The 22,720-nt window shown below is 42.8% G+C and overlaps 3 protein-coding genes across 6 annotated transcripts in view; all 3 read left to right on the forward strand.

Moving 5' to 3' along the window:
• TDP1 (tyrosyl-DNA phosphodiesterase 1) overlaps positions 1-2,985 on the forward strand; it is a 69,458-nt gene extending 66,473 nt beyond the window's left edge. The window contains exon 16 of the mRNA XM_075280671.1: positions 2,807-2,985. Coding sequence (XP_075136772.1) covers positions 2,807-2,880 — 74 coding nt within the window. The 3' untranslated portion in view covers positions 2,881-2,985. The remainder of the gene's footprint in view (positions 1-2,806) is intronic.
• TTC8 (tetratricopeptide repeat domain 8) overlaps positions 1-22,720 on the forward strand; it is a 485,821-nt gene that overhangs the window by 357,114 nt on the left and 105,987 nt on the right. For 3 of the 4 annotated variants that reach the window (XM_075282408.1, XM_075282410.1, XM_075282411.1), the window contains one exon: positions 12,739-12,753. The exons of the other annotated variant lie outside the window; for it this stretch is intronic. The gene's annotated coding sequence lies outside the window, so the exon portion shown is untranslated. Of the gene's footprint in view, positions 1-12,738; positions 12,754-22,720 lie in introns of those variants that run through there. 4 annotated transcript variants of the gene reach the window in all.
• Positions 11,285-22,720, forward strand: part of KCNK13 (potassium two pore domain channel subfamily K member 13) — a 64,115-nt gene continuing 52,679 nt past the window's right edge. Inside the window, exon 1 of the mRNA XM_075282420.1 lies at positions 11,285-11,621. Coding sequence (XP_075138521.1) covers positions 11,285-11,621 — 337 coding nt within the window. The remainder of the gene's footprint in view (positions 11,622-22,720) is intronic.

Raw genomic sequence — 22,720 nt, forward strand, 5'->3', positions numbered from 1 at the left:
ATAACTACATTCATCTCTTTCTGTCTGCAGTCCATGGTTACAGAAAATGATGTGCACTGAACACATCTGTAGCATATCCTTTGCTGAAGGGTTTTTGGACATTAAAAATAAATAATAATATTCCCATTCACCCACAGAAAGCAGATCTTGAAAATGATGAAGAATTGAAAAGTCGCACAACTTGTCATTCTACAATGGTTAAACCTTGTTTACATTAGACAGGAGACCGCCCCTTTAATATGTGGGTTCGTTGTGCTTAGTACCAGTGCTGAAGCCTTGTGATTTAATGGGTTAATCTCAGGTTCCCAAGCTTGTAACTGCAGATTGTGTTTTGCATCTTATTTTAATTATAATAGAGGGAAGAAATCTGCAGTTTGGCACAGAGCAGCATGTCTCGCAGTCTGGGGTCTGTACAACCTTGCTGGGTGGGGGCAGCGTAATACGTTCTTTAAAAGCAGCGACATTATGGAAGCGCATTACACCGAGCACCAATTTTGAGAGAGTCTGAAGGAAATTGGCTGCATTCTCATTGAGCATTCATTATGTCTATGCTTTGTGATTCTGTCACATAATACATTACAGTCACTTCTCCTAGTAGGTGAAAATAAGATTTCCATCATTTTGTACTTAGCAGAGGAGAAAAGATGAAAAAAAGATAGTCTTAAAATTTTGGGGAAAATGTTATTTTAGAAACTTTTGTTGCATGGTTTAACCATCCATGAAAAGAAGAATTTGAGACTGGTACATATAAACTGCATTATGCATCTGTCTATAGGTTAGCCATGAGTTGTAACTGTCTAAAGGGACAGTACACCCCTGTGACCCTCCTCAATCATGCAGTTAATATATGTTTACAAGCACAGGCCTGACAACTGTTTAGGTAATCTCCTGCTGACACAGCTGCAGGGTTTGTTGTAGTGTATCAGATATGTTTCTGTAATAAGTCCTCCAGCGGTGTGATCTGTATATTCTTCAGGACTGGCTTTATTAAATGTATATTTGTGTCTGTTGTGTATAGGGAAAGGAGACAGTTCCCATGACATCTGCACTGGTAAAAACTAATGTTTTTTTTATTTTCTTATTGGCACATTATAAGCAGAGGCCACTTGGTGGTTTCTGATGGCTTCTTCTCCCCACCATTAAAATGATGCGTTTGCCCTGGGCTGAGTGAGCATGTCATGGAGAAAGTCAAGGCTGACAATGGATCCACACTTGTTCTTTGTCAGAATCCATTGTAATAGTGACAGACTTAATAGTCCATAAACATTCATCTCTTCCATTCATACAGTTTATCTGAAGGAGCTTTTCACCTGCGTGGGAGGAGGAAGGGAAAACATAAGAATTATGGAAGTAAACACTAAGGCAATTTCTTTAGATCTCCTTTAGGAACTTTATAAAGGCCTGAACTAACAATTTACATAACAGAAACAAAGACTAAAGTGGGGTGATGCCCCTTTAAAGGCCAGATATTACAAGATCGCTTTACGCTGTTTTCCTGGAAAGACAATTAAATGCTGTTCAGCAGCTGCAGGGTTAATTTTCCTCCTCTCCGGTGAAGGGAGAATAATTTTGAACTGTGGGTGGAAAAAAACCACACAATGTTAATGGCGTGAAGACGAGGCCTTGATCGTTCCTTGAATCACCAGATTTTGACAGGCGTTCAGCAGGAAATAAATCTCCAACGACGGGGAAAAACTGCCTCGTACGGTGGAGAATCACACGCTGAATTAACACCATGTACGCACAATAAACTAATCCCCCTAGTAATACAAACCTCCTAGTTCTGTGACTACAACCCCCAGCATGCCTCGACAGCCTAAGGGCGCCTACTGAATAAATGCAACTTACTGCTGCTGTCACAGTGTTTATATAATACAAAGTATTCATATCACTTTGTGTCCTCCCACAGTTCCATGTACTGTAACACTCCACCCCCCTCCCCAATCTGAGAACAAGCTCTAGTTCTGTTTATCCTGGCCCTCCTTGTTCATGAACAAAATGTTGGAACCACAGTAAAGACTGACACGAGCTAACAATAAGGCAAAAGCAGGTTTCTGTGCCATTCAGTGACTGGAAAGCTGGGTGTGTTGACTCTGTGGACAGTGTAACTGTTGAATTACATCCAATGCCCTCTCACGCTTCCTACGTATTGAAGCATTCTGTTCCTGAATCAGGAAGCTCAGTCTCTACAGTTTCAAAAGGATCCAGTGCCTTGGATGGCATGTAAGTATAGACAGACATATAACACTAAGGGGTGTCACACTATTAAACTGCATCAATCATTACAATAACTTAAGATAACAAGATTGAAAGGAAGGAAAGAAGGAACAATGGAAAATGACAGTAGGTGGTAAGATTCCTACATGATCTGAAACGTATCGTATGATCATCCTGGGGGACACTTCAGCCCTTTAGGTTAGATCAATGTAGTACTGTATATAACTGTATTCAAGGAGAACCCATTCTCATAAAGGAGAATCAAAGAAAAAGACAAGGAAAACAAACATATTTAAATAAATATCCTCCTCCCTTGTCTCTGTCACGTGACTGCATCTTCACATCATTGGTGACACAGAGCTTCCATCTTGTAACCAGGCAGTTATAATGTGCTTATGTTCTTGTTTTTCCTTCTCCCAATGATGAGATTTATTCATAAAATCCTCTTGATTTTTGCATCCGCCCCCTCTCGTTATTCAAGCCTCTTTTATCTTCATCAGTGTGTGATCGCCAGGCAACCAGCCCCCCCCCCCCCAACAATCCAGGCAAGCCGCAGACCCCCGCTCACCTCCTCTATGTTGTCTTTCAGATAGACCCTGGGTTTGGAACATTCCCTATGTCAACGCACCGGACTCCCACGGAAATATATGGTGTCCCTCGTAGAAACCTCCACACATCAAAGCCATGTAGATATGAAGCGGAGTTGGCAGGACCGGGGCTGGACCTTAAAGCTTTACTCAGACGTTTCAGATCTGTCAAATTGTAGTTTTTTTTGTATGTTTTCACACAAAGATAAGGAAAGCTAATAAAATGTCATTTCGATATGTCCTTGATTTTGACATATTTGCAATCATTCTCTTTCATCTCAGGCGCCGCACTTTTATAACAGACCTCACTCTCAATAAGTGTGCTTGCTGTTATTGTATGGAAACACAGGGAGACCAAAAGCATATTTATGTCTCACAGCTGAGAGTTTAACACAGAGCTGAACAGTCTGTTACATAGCAAACTGTCTACAGCGAAGAGAGATATACTTAGCTGACAGACAATTGTCTAGACTGGATACAAATGTAACAAATACTCAGTTGTGGGAAATGTTCATTCATGGTGGGTTTTCAGATTAGGATTGTTTTCATTCACTGACCGCAAGTAGTGAGTAAGTGAAATAGAAGATGTCATTATAGAGTGATGAAGATTTAGATCATCTGTCGCCTCTAGAAAGTATTGTAGTAGCAGCATTTCAGAGAGGAACCTTTACTCCAGCATGTGTTCCCACAAGTGCTACCGAGGCGGTCCCTAAGACTGAAGTGCTATCGGTTCTCTGCTTTGAGCTGCTCCACAACACCTCCTCTGTGCTCTGAATGCTTGCTTTGGGAGTCTTTTGGTTGGACCCTACTACCATCACTCAGGAGTAGAGAAGATGAGTTATAGAGCATCTCAATTCAGAGAGCCTGTCATACTTCAGCATTGGGCCTAGGTGGCCCTTATGGGAGCGTATGTGTATTCCGGATTAAACACTCCGCTAGTGTATACTGGAACAGGTTGCAGGATTTATGGACTTCTGTCTAGTGCTATCTGATTCACTGTAGGAATGAATATGAGACCTAGGGAATAACAGAAGTCACCATAATGCTGACAATTTCTGCAAATAAACACCTTGACCCTGAAAAAGTCTTGTATACAGAGGACCCAGTCTGCGTCTATTATGTCATAGCTGTTAAAGTCTGTGGCTCTTGTCCTATGATGGATGAGAGCAATGGACATTCATAACAGTATTGTGAGTGTCCCCTAACAAAAAACAGAGCAGATCCTAGCAGAGCAAAGTATTCACATCTGGCCTTTGTAGCAATGGCCTGACACACTATATCAGTTTACATTATACGGTTGTCATTTGTCCTTTTCCATCCTACTGATTTTGTTAACTACAAATTTGTTATGACAGCCTTAAGATACGATAAGATAAGATAATCCTTTAATAGTCCCACAATGGGGAAACTTTTTGTGATACAGTTTCATGGATGGTACAGTAGTATATAACAAGAGAGAAACACATACAAGATCATGGCAGATAGGGAAATCCTAGGAATCATAGCAACTAAAAAAGAAAGAAACACGGACACACTGCAGGATCATTTAGTTCTCTGTGTGAAGTGATGTTGATAATACAGCCCGACTGTGGTTGGAGGACATGAGGAGGGGGGGGGTCACAGCATGGAGATATAACAGGCAGAAACTTTTTTTTTCTTTTTGCAGAGGTGGGGGACATATGCAGTTATCACGAAAACATGTGGTAGTTCCTTTGGTAGGTATTGAGATCTCATGCTCACGGCTGATAGTTCGGTATCTTGCATCAGCACTATTGCTCCTTAACCACAAAAAATGCCCCAAATGTCCTCCTCGTTTCTTCTTACCACTGTGTTCTACTGCCCAAAGAAGTCTGAAGCCATCCAGGTAGACAGGGTGTTGCCAAGCTTCCATAACCTCGTGGGGTAGGTTCCCAGGCTGTAACAGAGTCCCACGTGTCCACAGTAAAAGAAAGAAATACCAGATACCCTCAATACACATGCACACACAGCTCTGCATCTTATGAATGGAAGTCATAACATCCCTATACATTTAAAGTTGTTGTCCAGAACCTAGAAAGTTGTATTCTCATGACCTATCCACAGGATAGATCATCAGTATTAAAAAGGTCAGGGTCTGCCACCTGGACCCTGCATCGATCAGCTATTTTGCTGGAAGCCATATACCAGGTATATGGACGGGAACCAACTCTGCTTCTATTCAAGTGAATGGCTGCACCGCTGGTGCCAATGCTGTAGTTCCATACACTGTATACAGTTTCCTGTCTGTAAAGTGTAGTGGTGGAGCCAGGAACTTGCGCTCTGTTTCCATTCACTATACAGATTCTGGTGGGTGAAACTACTGATAGGTCAGGGTCCGACACCCGGACAATGCACCAATCTGTCACTAATAACCTATCCTGTGGATAGGTCATCAGTATCCAACTTTGTTAGGTCCTGGACAGTCCTTTTACAATAGTCACCATCAGTGGCGTAACTAAATTCTTGTGAGCCCAGGTTCAATCTTTTGTTCGGGGCCCCCTACCTCATCCCTATAGTAAATTCTTGATAGCAATGGTTATAGGTGCTAAGGAGTTTAATCAACCTTAGGGTATGTTCACACAGAGTTTTTTGCAGGTGGATTTTGACACGGAAGCCCCCTCAAAATACGCCTGCAAAAAAGGCTCCCATTGACTTTAAAGGGAGCTGCCTATTTTCTTTTTCCGCTAGCAGAAAAAAGAACTGAGATGCCCTATCTTGCTACGGATTCTGTGGCTGATTCAGCCATGGCTAGAGACACACTCCTGTTTAGTCCCATTCATTCAGGCTTAATCAGGAGCAGAATGCCGATGCTTCATCTGCATCCCGTCATGGTTAGCCGCACGGAATGTTCACAAGGCGGAAAAGGTTTCCGCAATCTTTTCCTTCATGTGAGCATACCTTAAGTGTGGTTTGGGTAATTTTTGGGTCTCCTTGGCTTATGCCAGTGCTTATGGGCCCACTGAAGATCCTGGGCCCCGGTGCGACCTCACCCCCTGAAGTTACGCCCCTGGTCACCATGGCTTACTGAAATCAGTGGGTCTGGCCAGCTTTACCTTTGAAAAATGTAAGTTTATGGATACAGCTTAGGCTTGATCAGTTTTCACATAGTCTACATGAACTTTCCTCTTTGCCATGCTACCTTTGAATCCCAGTTTTTCTTGGTGCTGAGTAAGACATTGTGAACCTCCTAAAGAACAGTAGCCCAGATGTGGTAGATTTGTCAAGAGGAATTCATGGATAATAGCTATTCTGAGCAGTCATTAAAAACACTGAAAATGATACATTGTATCAAAAGAATTATGCAAATGTAGAATGATAATGGCCTTCTCTTCAACTATTCATCCCACATTGTAGGTAAGAAAACTGAAGAATCTCAGAGAAAGTAGTAGAGCTGGGTGACTCCTTGACATAAAATCACACATGACAAGTTTAGTTACAGTAGTTGAGCAGACATTATATATAACACATGACAGGCTTATATATAACAGCACAGGAGACAGCATTACACTAGAAACATTGACTCAGCATACATTATTATACATTATAGCACTAGATACATTGACTCAGCAGTCACTAACACACGACAGGCTTAGATACTTCAGCTCAGCAGACCATATCACACATGATAATCCCACTCTGTCTCAGTAACTTCTCATACATTGTATTATTTTCTATGTATGAATTGGCATTACTGATGAGTAGTGGGTTACTGTGGAAAGGAGGGGATGGGGAGCTGGCATTCTTCCTATCTTCTGCTCTGTGATAACAGACCATAACCTCCTGTTTGTGTCAGTATAGTTCCTTATCTGGGTCCTATTTCTGTGGAGTCAGGGTTTATGTCTTGGCATCAAATGAATGCAATTAAACCATGACAGAGTATTGCTAAAACAGAAGGATTTACACATTGACAAGTATTTTATGGCAGTAAATAGGAGCCATCTGCCATTGTGTTTGTAAATGCGCCTCCCAGTCCGACATCCACCACTCACTAGATAGAGATACCACAATGTTTAATGGTTCCCAGTAAGAAATGTGATTGTAATCTCACAATACAATGAAGGAGTGTATGCAGAGCTCTTGTGTATATGGTGTAAGTACCATAGAGAGAACACATGCAGCTTCTGTGTCCCTGGTAAAGAAGGTTTCCCCTCTTTAAGGATCTTCAACATAAATGGCCACTCTTTACTTGATCTCTGATGATTGTTATCTTGTTTTTACTGGAGTGGAAACTGCAATTTTCTGTTAGAGCTTGATATCCCCACCTTCTCCACATACTGCTTCCCGGCACATGGCCTTACATGAAAACATCCTAGGTATCTGCAGCCATCACAGTGTGGAGTCCACTAAATAAGACTTTATACTATGCACATCAAACTCAATAACAAATACATCTTCAATAAACTCCCCCTTGTGGCGGCAGCAGACTCGAGGGATCTGGAACATTGTATCAGAAAAATGGATCTACTACCCCTATAGAGATATCTTATAAAATAAATTCATGTTTATTCTAATCTGCCCTAGTAACATTGTCGCTGGTACTACATAGGTTGCTATGGGCAGGTGCATTCCTTCCTTCTCTGGTCTTTAGAGAACAATGATTCTTGATCTCAGGATCAGGACATGGATGAAAATCAACTCAGATGTGCAATCCTTGGGCATGTTCCGTCCAGGGTCCAAGTCCTGTCAGTTTTACGGTTATATATAAAAATAGAGCAGTACGATAAAGCAATTAAGACAATAATCAGGGCATGTAACAATGTAGCGAGAGATAAGATATCGCTGGTGACAGGGAGGAGGGACATTTGCCCTAGTGCAGTGAATTTGGAGACTTTCTGCTTTCTCTGGCAGAAATAATCCCCAATTAGCTCTACACAGCGGCCCCACTGATGCTTGAGTAGAAGTCCTGATTGTCGGCCATTGTTTTATCAGCAGAACCATCTGCTTCATTTATGTTCCCAAACTTCGAGATGGATGCTATATTAGCAGCTGAGATACAGTCTACCTACCCTTGTCCCTTCATTATCCTGGTATATCTCTGTCTTGGAGAGCAGTATTCAAGTGATGATGAACTGGATTACTCACGCTTTGCATTCGCATTAACGAAGAATTCTATAGAACATATTCACCAGCAGGGCTTCTGGGTAGAGATTCTACTATTCATTGGTTACATAGCTGCCCAGCATGGATTATCACAACCTGAACCTTGGATTAGGTGTCTTTCCTTTAGGCCAGGTGCACACTGTGCAGTGTGGTGCAGTTTTTGTTACACATTTTTAAGCTAAAGTTAGGAGATAATTGGAATGAGAGGAAAAGTATAAACTAAGGAATTCGATTTCATTGCAAGAGGTGTATCTAAAAACTGTACCACACTGCCGTAAGTGAATGAGACAGACATATATAGTGATCTGGAGACAGGTAGAGTACCAAGTGATTAGTATTGGTACCATCAGATATAACAGGCTGGGGATCTGCATATCCTTATGTACAATACATAAAGATGTGTTAATAAAACTGTGTAGTCAACAAAAATTTCTTATGTGTGTACCTGGCTTTACTGGACTGTTTTTAACACTATAGACAGATCCTGTACTGGTTGCAGCAACCTTGCCACAGATGATAGGTAGATAAAACCCATACAAGTGATGGTATGGCTTACAATTTTTTACTTCACTTCAATTCTCTTATATAGAAATGAGATTTGGGGCTCATACACTTCTGGCGTGACCAAATCATCAATCAGCACAGCTTCACCAAAGGCAATTAACAAAGGTCAAGAAGACTGTAGGTATGACATAAGAACATCAGAGAAACTGGGTCTTCTCGTACTTCAGTCATGAAGAAGGGAGATAAACTATAAATTCAGTTACATAAGGGTATGTTCACACAGCGTTTTTTGCAGGTGGATTTTGACGCAGAATCCGCCTCAAAATCTTCCTGCAAAAACACCTCCCATTCATTTAATTAGGAGTCACTCACAGTTTTTTTTTCTGCTAGAGATTTTTTTTCAACTAGTGGAAAAAAAATGCAACATGCCCTATCTACACGCGGATTTCACGGCTGAGTCAGTCGCGACATCTGTGGCTTGAGACACCCTCCTGCATAGGCCCATTCATCCAGGCCTAATCAGGAGCGGGATGCTGCAATGGAATGCCAATGCAGTACATCGGCAGCCCGTCATGGTTAGTCCTGCCAGCAGAGCAGTGAGTGACCTCACATGTCCTATCTTACAGGTCCATGGTTATGGTAACGGTGTCTAAACAATGGGAAGAATAAGTTCACATAGCAGGCAAACAAAGCAGCATTTCTAAAGCAATAAATTTAGGAAAAGTCTTCAGTTTACATAAGCTACATAAGCTACCAGTATAGATAGGATCCTTGAGATAGGACAGCCCCTTTAAGAAAGCAAACTTGCCATGCTAGAACAGACATGATCTGTCATTGACTTTTATGCCCCCTATCCTGGATTTGACCATTCCCCATGCCATTATTTCTCCCTTTCTTTGGCAATGCTAATATGTTTTTGGACCTATTAATAGAACTTCTTAAAATTTGATGTCGGACAGAAGATCGATAAATAGAAAAGACAGATATGAGATAAATAAATGTGTAACAGCCTGAATAAATGGTTAAATATGAGATGGGTGGATCTCTTACATATATAGAGCTAGATAAAGAGAACGAGAGATATATATCTCTGACAGATTACAGTTTAGATAGCTGTGATACATAGATGAGATAGTTACTGATGTGATGCCCAGGGTAAAAGTACTGGTTTCAGCACCATAGACAGCAGATCCTGTAGTGGCAGCCTCTGAGGCTGGTGGTTGGTGGCAGCACCCTGGGCAGCTCCTGCTTCTAGCTCTTTTCTCTTTGCAGGGACAGGACATATCAAACCAGTTGACTCCTTTTGAAGTGTCAGGGTCTATAAATAACATTAATTCTCAGTAGGGGAGGAACCAACACATAAGAAGAGAGGATGTGGCCGTTCATACACTTAACCCCTGAAGTTCTGAAGCTCACCCCTCTGTCCCTGTGACACTGCCCTGGGAGAGCTGCATACACCAGCTAGGACATAACGCAGGCCAGTATACGGATGCCACTCACTCAGCTTGCCATGTCTTCTGCACAGTCACCATTCACGTGGTTGTTGTATACAATGATGCTTCTAGGCTGCACTGCACCCGATCACCACAGGGGGCGCTAAAATCAGGCTTACAAACCAGAAGGGTTTTGTACGGAGAGGAGCAGCATCTGCTAAGCATCAGGCAGAGCAGCCCGGGGGAGAGTGGAGACAAGGACTGGGGGATTTCAGAGTCTGAAGCTGTATCTTCATACTGAAGTGATCATTGCACAGAAGCTGCGATCACAGCTGCAGCCCACGACAGTCCGGGCAGGAGTGGGTTAATTCACCTCTGAGGAAGCTGCTCCTATCTTTAGGAAGTCTTCCCAGAAGACCCCTTACGTCTATGGACTACAGTCACCGAGCTGAAAGTCTGCAGATCTCAGGTACAGGACGCAGCGGGGAAGTTTTAGGAGTCCAAGTTGTAAAATAGAGGTGTGAATGGGTCATCCTGGAGAGGACCACCTACCTCAGAGGAGCTGGCTGCTACTGGGCATCTGCAACTCTCCAGACGTCTTATGGGCAGACACAATGAAGTCGTGTGTTGCTTGATCAGGATCTCACACAATGGACTTTGCTGGAGCTCTATGAACAGATAAGTACAAGATGTTCTGTAAAAGTTAACACATCTATAGCTGCTTATTTCCCAGACCTATCATCTTTACTGCTAGATTCAGGCTCCTCGAGCTTGTATAAGGCTGCATTAGATGTAACACATCTGGAAATGTACTGGATTATAGTGGATTTATAATACATTCCTAAAGGTTTCAGTGGCATCTCAAGGTTGGGGGAAAGGAGCTCCCTTGTTCTGTACTAAATCAAAGTCCCGACTGATGGAAATTTGTTGTTCAGTAAGAAATGAGAAAGCTAAATATAATTTCATCCTGGCCACTTGGTGCTAGGTCAGATTCCTCACCAGTGTCTACTGCGGGTCCAGTATGTGTATGGTGAGAGATGGTGTCAGACATGATCATGGAGCTGGGATAATGTTCTCTGTGCCAAGTACAAATACAGTCATGTTTGCCCTACCTACCATCACCTCTCCTTAGCACAACTGGGCATAATGGTCTACTGACCAATGGGTTGGAGGTGTATAAACTATTTGGCTCACTGTAGACAATCTAGGAGATGCAGTGATGTCTTCAGGTGATTATCTCTGCCTGGTGTGATGTAAGATAAGTTCAAGTCAAGATAAAATGTCCAGAACCACCAGGCCCATTGAGTTGGATTTAACATAAAAGTTGATATTTGGTACATTGGGTCAGCTCTGAACATCTGGGTAATGTAGAAAGCTGATTCACCTGGGATCTGTGTCCTAGTCACTACTGCCCAGGGGCAGAGAATGGCTTGTCGAGGTGGCTGCTGCTGTGGATTTGGTCACCTGAATGAAGACAATGGTCGATTTCTGTTGTTGGCCATACTAATCATCCTCTACATGCTGTGTGGAGCTGCTGTATTCTCAGCCATTGAGCAACCAAAGGAAAAAGAAGCCAAGGAAAGGTGGCAAAATAAGTTTGACAACTTTACCCAAAAATACAACCTCAGCAAAAGTGACCTACGCAACTTCCTCCGTGACTATGAGGAGGCCAATGTGGCTGGGATCAGAGTGGACACTATAAGACCCAGGTGGGATTTCACTGGAGCATTCTACTTTGTCGGAACTGTGGTCTCAACCATTGGTAAGTGGTAATCTTATAGATTTCATCTCTACCACCATTTCCAAATGTCTCAAGGGGGATGTTGATATCTACTGTATATACATAGTCTGCAGTTTATATTATTGGACCTTTAGTTCAGTTTTTGATAAAGCGCAGACTATACATTTATAATATCATATAGCCACAACATATTTTGAAGTGCTATACAGAGAATGTTTCCTGTGTGATTCTTCAACCTCAAGACACCTGCTATCTAGAAGAGACCAACTAATTGCAGAAGGTTCTTTTATGTATTGTTGGCAAAGCACATGTTAACAATGGGTTAACAAATGCAAGCTTTATATAGATGTTTCCCTGGATTCAAACTCATAGTCCATGTGTGCAAGGTGACAATACAAACTATAAAAACACCCGACATGTTGGTCTGTTATCCTGCGTAAGTATTTATCTGAAGAAATACATAGTTCTCCAAGGATGGTTATGATGTTTTTTTTATTGGGTTCTCCAAGGATGGTTATGATGTTTTTTTTATTGGGTATTTGTGAAAGTTTTACCTACATCCATTATATAGGTCTTCATCTTTGCATATTGTCCCCTTTTACAAGTGGACACTTAAAATTAAGTATTTGATAATACATTTCGGAAAGATTAGCTCCAATTAGTTATCCATATGTGTCCCATCATGTAAAACCAGGGATTTAGAGTCAGTCCATGAGCAATCACCATGTACTAATTTGAAGAAGTCACCAAGAAGCCAACAACTTGGAGTCTGATTATATGTTTTCAGTGACCTGTATCTTCCCACCATGGTTAAATCAAGCTATATCTTAGACACAAAGGGTCTTTGTGTTGACGTCATCAAAAGGGAAGAACAGAAAGCATCTCACTTATCATGAGAGTTGTGTTTGCATTAGAGAATACATTGGTTCCAACACTCCTGAGTACTAGAGGGAGTGAGGGGAGCCTTGCTCAGGGACTTTTTGCTTAAATCTATGGCACAGGGGTTAAGGGTCATGTTCCGTTTTTCCATTTAAATTCTGAGTTTCAGACTGGACTTTCGAACTCAAATGCAGACAGATTATGATACTTTGTAGCCAGTGGCATGGGCTGGGAATCATATTTATCTTCATGACATCAGCCATTCTGTTCTGAGCTCCTCAGCTCTGCACCGTCATGTTCTTTACTACACCCCCAGGCATTATTACAGGGTAACACTTTCACAAGCAGCAGAGTTGGTGTTGAAGCTCATCACAGTTCAGTCACACTCTGCTCCAAACACTGGTGCTGCTAAATCCTGTGTAGCTCTAGCAACCTGTGGAGCTTATAGTCACTTTGAACAATGTAACTGATGACATCATAGCATTCCAAACAATACTGAATTCTACAGTGTAATCCCACATAAACATCTGTACAGAAAAACTGCCCCACACTATACTCCGACACTGAACATCCCACACTGTATTGACACTCTCGTCATACCATGCCAAACTCCCACCTAGACCACCTGTACTGTATACTGGCACCCCACAGTATACAGTCAGTCTAACACTACACTACTATCCCAATACTTACACAATTGCAACTATCTATACTACCACCCAACACTATAATGTCACCTTAACATGGCAGTATTGCGCTCTATACAGGTACCCTAATACTCTATGAGGTAATGTACCAAATTATACAGGTTCCCATTATTCCATACCATGCCAAAATTGCACATTTGCCCTGTTTGCTGTAATGGAAAACAACTCTCTTTATACTGACTTCATGCTTGGCTTGTGCTTATACACAGCAATATATCTAGACAAGCAGAGCTACAGTGTAAAGCATGAAGCAAGGGGGAGCATTAGCATCTCTAATGAACATTTTATACTATCTCAAATTGCAATACACAGTGCAGCTAAACTGGGATCATTGAGTATTTCCGTGCCTTAAATGACTAATCACTAACATTTCAGACAACTTAGTCTCATTTAAAAGAACATGTGGTTCTGGACCAAAATGCAATGCACTTTATGTAGAAAATGTTGCTATTGTCTACCTGAAAACCTCTCTAAGGTTGCTATCAATAGATGTCTCCCTTCTAGTTTATTTTCCGTACACTCCCAGTTAGTAAGGTAGTTCTGTCCATAGATATTGTCAAGCTTAAGATTTAGAGTAGAGGGTGAGGGTCTGTTTTTCTTTACACACTGAATGGAGATGGAAGATAAGATAAGATAAGATAATCCTTTAATAGTCCCACCTTGGGGAAATTTCAGCGTGTTACAGCAGCATAGTAATACAGATACAGGATAATACAGAGTAATATGTTACAGACGTAGACACAGATAAGCTGAGAAGAGAAGATATACTAGGAGTCCATGGCAGCTAAGGAAAAACAGAAGAGAAAGAGGAAGACCTCATGGTCATCCTCATAATCATTAGTTCTCTGTGCGGAGAGCTCTTCGTTTGGTCTGATGTAGATTATACAGCCTGGTCGCGGTTGGAAGGAAGGACCTGCGATAGCGCTCCTTCTCACACTTGGGGTGAAGCAGACGGTCGCTTACAGTGCTGCCAAGTCCCATCAGGGTCCCATACATGGGGTGGGATTTGTTCCCCCGCATGGAGGTCACCACAGACAGTATCCTTCTGTCACCCACCACCTGTACTGGGTCCAAGGGGCTCCCCAGGACAGAGCTGGCCCTCCTGATCAGCCTGTCAAGTCTATTTCTGTCCCTGGTTGATATACTGCTTCCCCAGCAGGCCACACCGAAAAAGATGGCTGAGGCAACCACAGAGTTGAAGAAGGCCCTAAGAAGTGTCCCCTGGACTCCGAAGGCCCTCAGCCTCCTGAGCAGGTAGAGTCTGCTGTGGCCCTTTCTGTGCAGCGCCTCCAGGTGATCAGCCCAGTCTAGTTTGTAATTGAGGAGCACGCCCAGGTACTTATAGGTCCTGACTATCTCAATACATGTTCCTTGGATCTCCACCGGGGTCGGAGCACCTCTCCGTTTACTAAAGTCCACCACCATCTCCTTGGTCTTCCCAGCATTAATCCTGAGCTGGTTCTGCTGGCACCATTCAACAAAATCCCGGTTTAAGTCTCTGTATTCCCTATCATCGCCATCAGTGATAAGGCCGACTATAGCAGAGTCATCGGAGTACTTCTGTAAGTAACAGCTGGATGAGTTGTGCCTGAAGTCAGCAGTGTACAGTGTGAAGAGGAATGGGGCAAGAACTGTACCTTGAGGTGCCCCCGTACTACAGATCACAGTGTCAGACACACAGTCCTGGGCTCTCACATACTGAGGGCGGTTTGTCAGGTAGTCTAGGATCCAGTTGGACAGGTGATGGTCCACACCACCAAGGTTCAGCTTCTCCCTCAGTAGCCCTGGCTGAATGGTGTTGAACGCACTGGAGAAATCAAAGAACATTATTCTCACAGTGTTCCCGGGTTTCTCCAGGTGAGAGAGAGCTCTGTGAAGAAGGTGGATGATGGCGTCATCTACCCCAATGCCTGGCCGGTAGGCAAACTGGAGGGGGTCCAGAGCGGAGCTCACTAGGGGGCGTAGGTGTGTCAGGACCAGTCTCTCTAGGACCTTCATTAGGTGTGATGTCAGTGCTACAGGTCGGTAGTCATTGTAGCCCATCGGGTTGGGTTTCTTTGGGACTGGTACCACGCAAGATGTTTTCCACAGTTGAGGTACCACCCCCAGCTTCAGGCTCATATTGTACATGTGCGTTATAATACCACACAGCTGGTCACTGCACATTTTAAGAACTCTTGCGCTTATACCATCAGGTCCCCCCGCTTTGTTCGCTCTAATATTCTTCATTTCCTTACACACCTGAGACTCCTGCAGGATCAGATAGTCAGATTGCAGTTGACCGCAGGTCGGTGGGGGTTGGGTCTTGGTGTGTGAGGGGAGGGCGGTTAGCTGACATGCTGGTGGAGGGAGCATTTGCTTGGAGTCGAATCTATTGAAGAATAGATTAAGCTCGTTAAGCCACTTCCTGTCCCCTACTGTTCGGTGCCTTGTCTTTTCCTTGTGTCCTGAAATTGCCTTAAGGCTGTCCCACACCTCAGAGATTCTACCCTCCCCCATCTGTAGCTCCATCTTCCGTCTGTAGTTGGCTTTCCCTTCCCTGATCAATTGTCTCAGCTGTTTCTGAACCGCCCCCAGGCCATCTTTGTCCCCAGACCTAAAAAATTCTCTTTTTTTGCTTGAGGAGAGTTTTAATCTCAGAGTTAATCCATGGTTTGTTATTGGAGAAACACCTCACCTTCCTAGTTGGTACCGTGCTGTCCACACAGAAATTAATGTAGTCCGTTATGCAATGTGTGAGTCCCTCAATGTCCTCTGGAAATGAGTCTTGAAACACTTCCCATAAAGTTATATCAAAGCAGTCCCTTAGAGACTCGACACTTCCCTCTGACCAAATCTTCACGGTACGGGTAACCGCCGGTTCTCTGCGCACCAGTGGAATGTATGTGGGTCGCAGATGTACCAGGTTGTGATCTGATCTGCCTAGGGGTGGTAGGGTAGATGAATTATATGCATCCCTTACATTGGCAAAGAGCAAGTCCAGCGTCTTGTTGTCTCTTGTATGGCAGGTTACATACTGTGTGAAGCCTGGTAGAGTGGATGCTGAGACATGGTTGAAGTCTCCAGACACTAGGAGCAGGGCATGGGGGTGAGATGATTGCAGCTCACTCACAACAGCATGGAGGACTTCACAGGCAGCGTCAGCTTTAGCAGAGGGGGGGACATAGGCAGCTAGTACAATAACATGTGATAGTTCCCTTGGCAGGTAAAAAGGTCTCATGCCCACGGCTAGCAGTTCAATATCCTTTCCACACAATTGTTTCTTAACCACAATATGTCCTGGATTACACCATCTCTCATTGACAAATATTGCAATTCCTCCGCCTATTCGCTTACCGCTCTCCAGTGTTCTGTCCGCCCGAAGAAGTTTGAAGCCCTCCACGGAGGCAAGTATGTCCGGAGTGATTTCAGTAAGCCAAGTCTCTGTAAACAGCATCATACTGCACTCACGAAACTCCTGTTGATGTCTGGTCAGTGCTGTCAGTTCATCCATCTTATTCACAATTGATCTCACATTCCCCATAATGATGGACGGGATCACATGCTTTTTGCGTTTTCTTCCTTCGCGTCTCAGTATGCCGGCTCGTTTTCCGCGTTTTCTGCGTTTTCTAAGTCTCCTTATTAGTTCGTGGGGGATGGTAAGAGCATGCTTGTCCAGCTTGTCCTGCAGCATGCTTCTAAGGTGTAATAGTGTCTCCTTAGTGTAAACCAGTCTTCCTTGTCTGTGTGGAGGCATGCTTCAGACAAAAAGGCTCAAAAAGGATTTCTTTATAAGAGTTTCTGCATCAAATTCCAGCCCATGGTAAGTTCTTATACTAATACTCCTTATAGTAATAGAAAAAAGTGAACAAACAAGGACGGGATAGAGAAAGATCAGTTTAGTTTCAGCAGCTGTAAACACATGCAGCCACACTCTAGGCAGGCGCAGGGTAAAAAAAAAGGGGCTGGTACCTATCATCTGCCTCAGGGAGAAAAGTAAAATTTGCTGTAGTCATAATGGGACTGCTAGCTGCAGAAAAACACTGGTAAGATACCATGAATGAAGGCTTATACAGCTATAGAACTGATAGCCCAGCAAGACCCTGCACATATTTCAACTCTTCATGAAAACTCATGATCTAGGCTTTGGTGTAAAGCACGAGGATCACCAGAGCAAAAACCTAAGTTTCTGATGAGCTTACCTTAAACTCCGATAGACAATGCAGCTGAGCTGAAGCCACTGATCGTACTTGTACGGCTACATAAGTCAGGACATTCTCATAGCTGCTGGAAGTGTGCCATCCATTTACTATATAATAGTTCATTGAAGGACTACCTGCTGATGGCCTACATGTAATCTACCTCTGTTGTACATGTAAACTGCCTGTAAAATATTCCATTCAACACCAATATACTCTACAGTGCTGGACAGAGACGACCATCACTTACATCAGTCCCTGTGCCAATTGGGGTTTACAGTCCAAATTCTTCCCATCACTTGTGCCATGTTTATCAGTGGAGACTTTAGCTTAGTATCAGAGTTTCTGACATCACTGCTTACGTCATCATCACCATTATTATTAGCAGAAGCCTGCACTATATGACTCTTATTTATAGAAATTGTATCCTGTACTATCTGTTTACAAAAGGAATCACAAGAAGAAGTTTCTCCAGGTTTATAATATATACCATGACGCTAGGTTCACACCTGCTTTAGAGTTTCCGTGTGGAGTGGAATGGAAACCTAATGCACTTAAAAAAGTAGTTACCTTTGGAAACCCTTGGACCCAAGCAAAAAGCGGAATGGGGAACAGAATCCCCAGGCAGAGTGCAGGCGCAGGTGTGAACCTAGTCTCTGGGGTAAGATTGATCAACAAAACTACAGGGGTGAACAGCAGAGTAAAGTGCCCATGCTGTGGTCATCCAGAATCATAGACTCTGACTGATTTAATGGAAATTGGACATGCAGCACCATTTGTTGCCATTCAGGATATGACAATGCACCATTGCAGTGCTGTCTGTGGAAGCTCCATGCCTAGGTCAGATGGTTCTGTAGTGCTGGCAACAGGAGACTCTGGATGAACAGCTGTGGGTCATCATCGGTTAGCAAAAATGTTGCATCTGTAGTTACTAGGCCTTATGATTTTTGGTCTTCTTTATAGGGAGTCTGTCAGCTGTAAGTTGGATATAAAGATAAATACAGTATCTTGTCAGGCTTGTGATAAGTTTTCAAAAGTGTGTTTCTTATTTCATACTGCTACTCCATTGCAGAGATATTCTGAGTTAAATATGTAAATTAACTGAAAAGGGATTTACGGATGTGTAATCCGCAGTTTGGGCTTCTATCAGCGCTGGAGATTACTACTCCTAATTCCCTCTATGGTCCACCCACCACTGGATGAAGGACAGCTCTCTTTGCTCTATTGGCTGGTAGCATGGCTCTTCCACGTATAGGGTAACAAAATTGGGTGTGCACAGTGCACAACGTACTGCACTTGTCATACACATTCAGAAAACCAAGAAATTATAAATTTAGGAAACTATATTTAGGACCATAAATTCCTGTTGTATGCCGACAATCTGTGGGCATTCATCCTTGGAGGGTGGAACAGAGGTTCTCATCACTGTGTGTATCATGGTGTACCCCCAGGAGTATGCGTATTGCAGGTTGAGAACCAGTGCCCTCAAGTCCTGTGTAATTGATTTTTAAGGATTCTCTCTGAACCTCAAGAATTGCTCAGACAGAAAGTTATAGCAATCTTCATAAGTGGCTCGAGCTGGTATCTGTGCATTGTATATGGTGATCACATTCTGCTATGAAATAAAGAGTTAAGCCATTAAGGCATACATATTACAGGGTTAACAAACAAACCTGATAATTTTGTCAGGACCAACCAACCATCTAATATGTATGGTGGCCACTAGCCTAGTTTTACCTGATGGCAGATGGCAGGGAAATATAGTCATGGCCAAAACTTTTGAGACTGATACAAATTTTGATTTTCATAAAGTCTTCTGTTTCAGTGGCTTTGGATATTTCTATGGTACGTTGAAGTACAATTATAAGTTTTTTACACTTAAAAACTTACATAAGTTTTAACACTTTTATCAGCAAATATCAAGTTCATGCAAAGCCTCAATATTTTCCAGTGTTGACCCTTATTGTTTCAAGAGTTCTGCAGTTTACCCTGGCATGCTGGATACCAGCTTCTGGGCAAAGTCCTGACTGATGACAACCCATTCTAGCCTGATCTGTACTAGTTTATCACTATGTCTGTGCTTTTGCTTTTGCTTCATAACCCACTTTTTGAGGAATGACCGCAGGTTCTCAATAAGATTCAGGTTGTTCCTTGGCCATGAACCCGAAATTTCAAAGTTTTGTTCACCAAAGCACTTAGTTTTCACTTTTGTCTTGTGACATGGCGCTCCATCATGCTGGAAAAAGCATTATTCACCAAATTACTCTTAGATGGTTGGTAGAAATAGCTTTAGATACCAGTCTTTATTTGTGGCGGTGTTTATTCAGTGGTAAACTTGCTTTTCATCTAACAATTTTGCCAGTCTCAAAAATTTGTTTCAGACTCAAAGCTTTTGGACATGACTGTCCAAGTCCATTGCTCTCTGCAAGATAAGCCGCTGCCAGAGGAGCCTACTAAGAGCCTTCTCCTCATACCTATTTAGAACACACTGCTCCGCTGATGGCTATCGTACTGTATGGGTTAGTCTGACAATACACATTACATTACAAACATCTGTCATAGGGCCATTGGATTGATGATGGGATCATTTGTGTGAGTGTAGGAGCAGACATAAATGTCCGCCTCAAGAAAGGGCATTGCGCTTCTTTTTTCCGCTTTTTCCGAAAAAAAGATCGCTTGCGGTCTACATAGACCTATATTTTGAGGGGGTGGATTTCAGGTGGATTCTGTGCCAATATCCACCCCCTCTTGTCCCGTGTGAACTAGCCGTATGGCACCATAATTTTCTGCAGTGCACATTCAAGAAAAAAGTAAAGATATATTGAAACCCTATATACAGTATATTACCTGACAATGCATAGGAAATAGAGCAGCCATGTGCCAATGACATAAACAGAAACCAATATCCATACCCGTGAACCTGCTTGAAGGCATCTACAGACAATTTACATCCTTGCAGTGAATGTGTTAATGACCTTGTAACATAAAAATAAGCTGGAAATCAGGAACGTAGATGTAGTGGGTGCAGAGCTAGCCCAATGGACAGTGCACAATAAGAAGACAACAGTATTAGGTTGAGTTCACACAGGGTTTTTTAGGCTGGATTTTGACGCAGAATCCGCATCAGAATCCAGCTCAAAAAATCGTCTCCCTTTGAAAACAATGGGTTGCTTTTTCTGCAAGCAATTTTTTGGAAAAAAGTAGCGACATGCTCTTTCTTCAGGCAGATTCTGCGGCCAGACGTCCGCCTGAAGACACTTCCTCCCGACTAGGCCCATTCATTTGGGCCTAATCCAGAGCGGAGTGCACTGCAGCGGAATCCAGTCGCGGCTACCTGTTTTTTGGTCCGGAATCTGAGGCGGCCTCCTTGTCAAATTCCACACCAAAAAACTCAGTTTGAACTCAGCCTTATGGGTAGCACAGAGCGGACCTACATTACAGATTTTGCACTTAGACCTAGGAGCATCAATGCCCAGGTTATACCAGCATGGTCCATATGACTGTATACAATAAGATATATAAATTATACCAGCTGTACACATATAATTATATACAGAATATTCTCAGTTTATACCAGCACAGCATGGTCTATACCACTATATACAAGGAGATGTAGAACTTATGCAACCTGTACATATACAATTATATACAGAAGATGCCCTGGTTATACGTAAATTATAAATTATTCTATGCAATAAGATACATATAAGATCACTATAAATAAGATGCATAAATTATACCAGCTGTACATATATAATTATATACAGAAAATTCCCAGGTTATACCAGCATTATTCATTTTACTATATACAAACAGTTGTAGAACTTATACCAACTGTTCATATATAATTATACTAGCCTCTGCCCATGACTTCCTCTGTGGGTTGTTGGCGTCGATGATCCACCTATATTCAGCAAATTGCTGCCGTCGATGGTCTGCCTGCTCAGGCGTTTTGGCAGCTCTTAAAGGGGTTGTCCAATCACAAGGATCCTATCTATACTGCTTGTTAATGTGGATGTAAGACCTTTCCTAAATACATTGCTTCAGCAAAACTGCTTTGTTTCTCCACTATATCACCTTATTCAATTCTTTGTGGCCACAGCCCTGACTTAGCTGCTCATGAGTCAAGTGATGTATCTGCTGCTCTCAGGGGGGGGGGGGGGGGGAGGAGGGGCTAAGTGCAGGGAGCGAGCCTGTGTATCTAGCTATTCCTGTGTCTACACCACGTGACCTACCTCTCTGCTATCAAATAGAGGAGAGGAGCTGCTTTCATTTCTTCTGTTCTCCCAGTTATCAGGCTAGCTAATTCAGTTGTGTTTATTATGGCAGAGACAGGCAGTCTCTGTATGTAACACAGAATGGAGTTGCTGCTGCCTGTACTTCATAGTCCAATATGGGTGGGCGGAGCTACACGTGAATTTGGGGGCAGAGCTAAATGGCAGGTTGCATGTGAAACCCCGCCCACCAAATGATGTAAGAAACCAGGAAGAAAGAAGATTTTACAGCAGTAAAGACTGATGAGTATGTGAGGTGGGAATACCCCTTTAAGCTGTCCTGCTGCTGAACTTGTTCCTCGCACCATGCCTGTGATTGTTCCGGCATCTCATCAGCTCGCTGGGACACCACATAATGAGTATGTTTTTGGTGTTGACGATCCATCTGCTCTGGTGTTTCGACAACTGTCAAGCTGGCATGTCGCTGAACGCGTACCTCGCGCTGTGCCCGGAATTGTTCGGCATCTCAGCAGCTTGCTGGGACACCATATAATGAGCGTGTTGTTGGCGTTAATGATCCCCCTCAGCTCCGCTTGAGGAGAACTCTGTTGACTTCTGGCTCCCTTCATCGCTCTCGTTTTATGCGACAAATTACATTTTCTTTTTTCCAGCATGTTTAAAATTGACAAACTGCCAATTTGGATTAAAGGTGTTTGCCCATGTCAGTTTTTCTGCACTGCCTGGAGCAGATCAGATAATATGCAAATGCATGTACACAATCCACTGAGGGTTAGCGTGTGTTTACACGGCGGATAACAGAGCTGGGACCTGAGATAAGTCTGCTGCAGGAGCAGTGTAATATAGTATGTGAACATAAATTCATAACAGTCGTGAAGCCATGTCATTTACTGGGATGAAAAGTAGCCTATGTTTTAATCGAGGTTACAATCTATCTGTGTGCCAAATTTCATTCAAATCTGTTCAGCTGTTTTTCCGTGATTAGTAGAATACAGAAGATTCCCAGGTTATACCTATATTATACAAATTATTCTATACTATATGATACATAGTGGGAAACAGAGACTCGCTCTCTCAGTATGGTCCATATCATTACAATATAATAACAGGGAGAGTCTGGGTTT

The sequence above is a fragment of the Leptodactylus fuscus genome, chromosome 7 (genome assembly GCF_031893055.1).
Source record: "Leptodactylus fuscus isolate aLepFus1 chromosome 7, aLepFus1.hap2, whole genome shotgun sequence".
NCBI classification, from domain to species: domain Eukaryota; kingdom Metazoa; phylum Chordata; class Amphibia; order Anura; family Leptodactylidae; genus Leptodactylus; species Leptodactylus fuscus.